Source organism: Lipotes vexillifer, unplaced genomic scaffold (genome assembly GCF_000442215.2).
Source record: "Lipotes vexillifer unplaced genomic scaffold, Lipotes_vexillifer_v1.1 scaffold197, whole genome shotgun sequence".
Lineage (NCBI taxonomy): Eukaryota > Metazoa > Chordata > Mammalia > Artiodactyla > Lipotidae > Lipotes > Lipotes vexillifer.
The window spans coordinates 1,189,394-1,196,620 of NW_006781042.1; the positions used below are offsets into that span (position 1 = coordinate 1,189,394).

The following is a 7,227-nucleotide window of genomic DNA, read 5'->3' on the forward strand; positions in this document are numbered from 1 at the left end:
GGTGACGAGGCCTGGCCCTCCAGGGGCCAGTGGCCCAGCGCCCCACACCCTCACCTGCCGCGAGGTGCGCCCAAACTGGCCGGTGAATACATCCATTGCGCTTCCCTAATTCCGAGGGCTTTCACTTTCCCCCTTCGCAAAACCTAACACCCCCAAGCCAAAAATACCTGGTTAGACCCTCCTCTCAAGGGGACCGTCTCCGTGCGAGCGGGGAGAGCCCGGAAGTCGGGCCTGGGACTGCGAACCTGGCTGGCTCATCGCCTCCCGCTCGGAAGAGGCCGTGCAGGTGAAGGGGCGGCCTTTCCGGGCCCGGCGCGGGCGAGGAACCCTAGGGCTGAGCGCAGGAGGTGGGGGAGGGCCGTGCACGTCTCCCGTTGGGCTTCCAGCCCGGGTCGTGGCTCGTAGCCTTTCCCGCCACTACCGGGCACCTGCCGAGCACGTCCGGGCGGGGGCAGGCCGGCTCTGGCCCTCCTCGGCCCGGCGGGACGCTGCTCCCCGGTCCGCCGCGGCGCGGATGCCGGGTCAGCGAAGGGTTAAGGAGGCCGGCTCCCTCACCCTTGGAAAGTCCCTGAGATGACGTTGCAACCCGACAATTAAAAGAAGAGTTTAATTATAGAGACAGGTTCTGGGGGCTGGAACTAACCCGGTCGGTCGGTGGGGCCGGTAAACAACTCCGGAGCGAGCGGGCCAGGCTGGACGCCGTCCGCGGAGCCCGGGCCCCTGGGAGCGGGGGAGGGGAGCGCCCTCCGGGAGTTGGGAAACGGAGGAAATTCGAGGAATCGGCGTTCTCTTTGCGGGGGGAAGACTCTTTAGCCAGCCTGGGGCGCCCGGGCCGCGACAAGGTGCTCCTGGCCGGTCCCGCAACCGCTGGGGGAGAGCTGCGCCTCCCGGAGAGGGGGACATCGGGTGCGGGTCGGGACGCGCCCTGGGCCCCGCCCGCTCCGGACCCCTTCCCCCTCGCTTTCCACCCCCGCTTCTCCGCCCCTCTCTCGTCTCCCCCAGCAGAGCTTCGCGAACCCTCCAGAGTTAAAGAACGACGGGCCTTTTTTTTTTTTTTTGCTGGGGGAGTGGGGGAATCAAAAAACCGAAATAGCTTCACATCGGGACGCAGACAAACCTTGTGGTTTTAACGCGCACCCTACTCTGTCCTGAAATCTGGAACTCATTACCTCATCACTAAGAAACTGCACAAAACCGCTCCCCCAACCCCTCCTTCTCGAAGCGGGGAAGGGAGTGAGCAAACAGCCCTTTAAGAAAGAAACCTACATTTGAATGATTTAAATTAAGGTGGATGGAAGTTATTTCTCCTTCTGGCGCTTGCCAGATTTCAAGAAAAGCTGAAAAATGGGAGCAGGGAGAGGGAAGCAACAGGCGGCTAGACAGCAAAAGAAGAAAAGCAAGGGGCAGCAGCCGGGTTAAAAATGGGGGCCATCAATTTAAGCCAGAGGGGACACATAAAAGCAGACCGGACTGGGGATCACATAGGTTTGTGGCTGCAGCCAAAGCTGTGTGTTTCGCGAAGGTGAAAAACAACAGGTTCCCAAAACGGTTGTGATTTGGAAGGTTTCCGGGTTTGTCCGGCCAAATTTGTTGACAAATAAATAAGAAATGCGGTAAAAATATGTGTGTGGGGGTGGGGGCGGTGAGAGTACGACTCCAGCGCTCTGTTGGGCCCGCCCCTACCTCTTCAAAGAAACGTGCTCATAATGGGGTGACCTAATTACATCGCAATGGAACCCGCTCTTAGCCACTCAGTGCACAGGGTTTCATAACAGACCCGGCGGCCTCGAGTGCTGGGAAGAAACGTGCGAGGGCCGAGGAGGCGGCCGGGCACGCGGGGAAACAGGAAAGAAACGCAGCGCCGCGGTTTCCACCTCGGTCTTGACTCCAGCACTCCGGCGGAGGCCGAGGGGGCGGTGGGGGACACGTTAACAGTTTTTTATTTGTATGGGTGGAGGGGCATCCGAACCTAACAAACAGTAAATAAATAGATTCTTTCCAGTTTGCAAAAGAGTGATAATTCAGGGCCTTTCGGTTTCGAGGATCCCACACACCCCCTCCCCCCCCTCCCGCCAAAACAGCGCAGTGTGACAAGCCATATGTTCCGTTCCCGTGCGGGCGGGGGAGAAGCAACAGTAAGTTGAAGTGTTGCCTCCCCCCATCTCTTTACCTACATTCTTAGCAAAGTAACTTTTTTTTCATTGTTCTGGAATCTAGGGGGTGTGCGTGTGTGTGTGTTGGTGGGGGAAGTTTCGGCGCGGCACACGGTTCGGAGCGCGCGGGGAAAGTCGTGCGTTGCTGCGTGTTTTTTTCGGGGGGGTGGGGATTAGGGGCGTTCATGAGGATTTAGGTTTTCTTTATAAAAATATTTAAAGATTGATGCGTGAAATAAATACCACAACGAGGCCTGTTAAAACAACCCGGCAACCATACTCCAGTAAAAATTAAACAAACACGCAAACAATCCACCCGGACGGTGGTCTTCTTCGCGACGCTCTCCCACCCCTGCTCCTGCCCACACTCGGAGAGTGTCCGCTGCAAAGCGAGCGCGAGTGGAGACGCGTGCGGCGCGCTAAACCGCTTGGTGCTCGCCCGCGCCAGCCCAGGTCCTCCTTGCGGTGGGGGGGAAGTCTCCCTAATCCTCCTCCCCCAACCCCTACCTCCGCCCCTGAAAAAAACAAAACCCTTGGCTTGAACGCTTTGTGCGCCTCTTATTTCCAATCTCCTCTCCCCTTGGGGTTTGCCGAGGGGAGCCGAGTGCGGAAAAGAACTCGGGAAGAGTTAAGTTGTGCGGCAAGTTGGAGAAGTTTCAAGGGAGATCAGCTCAAGATGGGAACTGCAGCCCCGGCGCTAAGGACGGGCTTCTGCTCCCGCTTGTAAAAAGAGAAAGTCGAGCCCGCCTTTCTGCCCGACAAAAAAACAACAACACAACAACCAGAACCCCGAAGAGGGTGGAATGAGTGATGTCACAGAGCCGCGCTCGCAGGCTGACAAAAGGGGGGCGCCCCTCCCCCCCGGCGGGGCGCGCGGCCCCAGAGAAGGGCGCCTGCAGCGCGGGGTAGCCAAGCGAGCGGACTCGAAACTTTTCCTCTTTAAGAAAAAAAAAAGTTGTGCGCGGCTCGCAGTGGTTTTTTTTTTTTTTTTTTTTTAATTCGCCTTTTTTCCTCGTCTCCCCCCCCCCTTTTTCCTTTCGAAAGTTTTTTTTTTTTTTTTTTTAATTCGCCTTTTTTCCTCGTCTCCCCCCCCCCTTTTTCCTTTCGAAAGTTTTTTTTTTTTTTTTTTTAATTCGCCTTTTTTCCTCGTCTCCCCCCCCCCTTTTTCCTTTCGAAAGTTTTTTTTTTTTTTTTTTTTTAATTCGCCTTCTTTCCTCGTCTCCCCTCCCCCTTCTTCCTTTCGAAAGTTTCTTTTTTTTTTTTTTCCCAGAGTTTGACCGCAGGGCTGATTCAACTTCAGTGTCAATCAACTTTTTTTCCTCCTCTTCCTCATTTAAATAAGTTTAAAGCTCCTCCTCCCCCTCCGGCCCACCAAATCTGAAACTTATATAAATTGGGCTTCGCGCGCCGCAGCCCGGGAGAGTCAGAAAGGCGAGGGGCGCCGGGAGCAGGCGTGTGGGACTCCAGACCGGAGAGCCGGAGGCTGCGCCTTCCCCGCACCGGGACCTTCACGGCACACCAGATCCTCGTCCCTGCCCCGTGCGAGCGCCCAGGATGACCACCACCCTCGTGTCTGCCACCATCTTCGACTTGAGCGAAGTTTTATGCAAGGTAAAGTGGGGCGGAGCGTTTGCTTTTGAAAGTCTTTTTCTTTTTTCTTTTGTCTTCAAAAAGAATCCCCGAAAGTTTAGGTCTGGGAACGCAGGGGGGAGAGGAGGAGAGGCGAGATGGTTGTTTTTTCCGCCTCATTTTCCCCCCTCAGTTTGAAGGAATTTGACTCTCTGCTCCCCACCCTTTGAGTTTCAACAGTTCCTGGCGGGGATTACATGGGAATCTGGAGACCAGAGTTTTGGGGGGCGAAGTTTGCGTGGGGCTGCTTGGGGGGCGCGGGGCATTGACCAGGCAGGATTGGGGCAATTTTTCGGTGATTCTTTCGTCCATTATGTGCTGCTCTTGAGCCGGGTGTCGCGAGTCTGCTCGGTTTCCCTGTGTGCGCTCTGGGTGTCGCCGCTCTCGGGAGGGGTTCGAGTCTCTCCAGCCCCATTGCCGGACTGTGGGTCGAGAGGTGGGGGTCCCTTGGGGAAGTGAGTCTTGGGATGACGTTTTGCTGGTAGATTTCCTCTTCTGTTCTGGAGAGGCTGGGAATCTGCGAGAAAAGGCCAAGAGTTGTGGTTCAAAGGATGTTGCCAAGCGAGTTTGCAATGGGACTTCAGTTCGTCCCAGCTCAGCCAGGCTTCCTCTGTTATAGCCGATCGTGCTGCAGACTTTGGGGTGAGAGTGGGACTCGGGTTCACCCGCTTACCTGTTTTCCGAGGGACCGCGACTCCTCGATATGGAGGGGATGGGGGGACACGACTACAAAATGCCGGTCTGAGCTCAAGGGTCTCGGCGAGGAAGGATTTAATGAGGCCCTCAAGCCGTGTAGCTTGCCAGCCGGTGTGGAAAAAAGCAAGTATTAAATCCGGAATATTCCAGGAGTGCCGTTTAGGCGTACCTAACAGAAGCCTGTGGATGTTCAAGGTTTTTCGCCCCCTCTCCCCAATTTGAAAGAGAGAAGCTGCTAGGCTACTTTTAATTGCTGAAGTGTTTTGCCTTCTTTTAAACACGTCGGGTCGTGTTGCTCTCTTTTCCCAGCTTGCTTCTCCAGTCCGTGCAGCTGCCAGGGCCCCAGGGCTGCAGGGTTGGGGTGCAGGGATACCCTGGAGCTGAAGAGCAACATCAAAAAAGTTTGAATTTCAGCTTTTCCTTCCCTACCTGCGCATCCCCAAACTTCAGTCGCCCTGGCGGCTGCCTGAACTCTCCCGGCGCTTCTTCCTTCTCTTCCTGGCTCTCCCGCGCTTTGATCTATTTCTCTCTCTCTAGCTCCCTCCCCCCGCAGGACTTTTTAAATGAACCTCATTGTTGGGAACAGGCTCTCTACTTGGTTCCTGTAATCCGCTCTGTGGGGTGGTTGCTGTTACAGATTCCAGATCCCCCGCAGCTGATCCTAAGGGACCAACTTTAGAAATCGCACAGTGACACCCACATGGGCTGGGAGCCAACTCCCAGGTCCCCTGCTCACACCCTTTCCAAATCTTGGGTACAGTTTGGGCAGGTGAATAGGGTCCCGTTGGAACGGAGACCTGCCTTTGGTGCCTCTGTCCCCCTCCCCCAAATCCATTATTGACTGGGAGGAGGCTGGGGGGATTTGGTGCTTTCCTTTTCCTTCCCACCTGCAGCTTTGCGTTAAAGATTAAACACTGGCGCTCTTATCCAAGCGTGCTCTTGCAGCCAGGAGACTAACTGCAAAGGCATCTTCCCAGTGGAGGGGGTGGGGTGGGCAGTGGCTGGTGGGAGAGATCATTGTAGAAGGCACCTCTTCTGGGAGCACGGGGCAATGAGTTTTGTATTGGGGAATCACCTCCCTCTCCCTGCCAACCCACCCCCCTGCCAATCCGGGATTTCTCTTCCTGCCCCTCCCTCTCCCCTCCCATCAGCAAGGTAAAGCGAAGGCAGTCTGGAAATCTGTTGCCAAAGGAATGGAATGCTTCTGAAGGAGGAAGTTGAGAGTCTCAGGCCAGGTTTGGGGGGAGGGCGGCAGTTAATTAGGCAGGGACTGATTAAAAGGAGACCTAGCTCCTAGTCTCCTGAGGGTGGGAAAGGAGAGTTTGTGAGTTGTGTGAGATATTTTCAACACAGGGATCTATTTGGGAGGTGAGGAAGTGGGATTTCATGGATGAAAGTGGTAGATTTGGGGACAGGATATGAGGGTGCATTCCAGGGATCGGCGTGGAGTAGGTGCTTGTGTAAAACAATTTTTCACACAGGCCAGGAATTTTGTGGCTTACGCCTGGGGCCAGAGTAAACCCTCTCGGCGGGTTGAATGGGAGAAAGAGGGTGAGGGGTTTGCCAGGGCGGAGGTGGGGATGGTGGGTTCCTTTGAGACGGAGCATTTCTGATCGTGGAGGGGGCTGCCCTTAGTGGGTACCCTTCTGGGCCTGGCGGATGGCCTTTGTCAACTAATCGCCGTCTCTCTTGTCTCTCTCTCCTCCAGGGTAACAAGATGCTCAACTACAGTCCTCCCGGTGCCGGGGGCTGCCTGCTGGACAGGAAGGCGGTGGGCACCCCTGCCGGTGGGGGCTTCCCCCGAAGGCACTCTGTCACCCTGCCCAGCTCCAAGTTCCACCAGAACCAGCTCCTCAGCAGCCTCAAGGGCGAGCCAGCTCCAGCTCTGAGCTCTCGGGACAGTCGCTTCCGAGACCGCTCCTTCTCAGAAGGGGGCGAGCGGCTGCTGCCCACCCAGAAGCAGCCGGGGAGCGGCCAGGTCAACTCCAGCCGCTACAAGACGGAGCTGTGCCGTCCCTTCGAGGAGAACGGAGCCTGTAAGTACGGCGACAAGTGCCAGTTCGCGCACGGCATCCACGAGCTCCGAAGCCTGACCCGCCACCCCAAGTACAAGACGGAGCTGTGCCGTACCTTCCACACCATCGGCTTCTGCCCGTATGGGCCCCGCTGCCACTTCATCCACAACGCTGAGGAGCGCCGTGCCCTGGCCGGGGCCCGGGACCTCTCTGCTGACCGTCCCCGCCTCCAGCATAGCTTTAGCTTTGCTGGGTTTCCCAGTGCCGCTGCCACCGCCGCTGCCACGGGGCTGCTGGACAGCCCCACGTCCATCACCCCACCCCCCATCCTGAGCGCCGATGACCTCCTGGGCTCGCCCACCCTGCCCGATGGCACCAATAACCCCTTCGCCTTCTCCAGTCAGGAGCTGGCGAGCCTCTTTGCCCCTAGCATGGGGCTGCCCGGGGGTGGCTCCCCAACCACCTTCCTCTTTCGGCCCATGTCTGAGTCCCCTCACATGTTTGACTCTCCCCCCAGCCCTCAGGATTCTCTCTCGGACCAGGAGGGCTACCTGAGCAGCTCCAGCAGCAGCCACAGTGGCTCAGACTCCCCTACTTTGGACAACTCAAGACGCCTGCCCATTTTCAGCAGACTTTCCATCTCAGATGACTAAACCAGGGTAGGGAGGGCCGCCCCCCCCCCCCCCCCCCCCCCCCCCCCCCCCCCCCCCCCCCCCCCCCCCCCCCCCCCCCCC

The 7,227-nt window shown here is 57.3% G+C and overlaps 1 protein-coding gene across 1 annotated transcript; it reads left to right on the forward strand.

The window, feature by feature from the left end:
• Positions 1–216: 216 nt before the first annotated feature.
• On the forward strand, positions 217–7,146 carry ZFP36L1 (ZFP36 like 1 zinc finger CCCH-type). The gene is made up of 3 exons (XM_007454453.1): positions 217–286; positions 3,567–3,764; positions 6,187–7,146. The coding sequence occupies exons 2-3, from the start codon at positions 3,708–3,710 to the stop codon at positions 7,144–7,146; spliced, it is 1,017 nt and encodes a 338-aa protein (XP_007454515.1). The 5' UTR covers positions 217–286; positions 3,567–3,707.
• Positions 7,147–7,227: the final 81 nt, after the last annotated feature.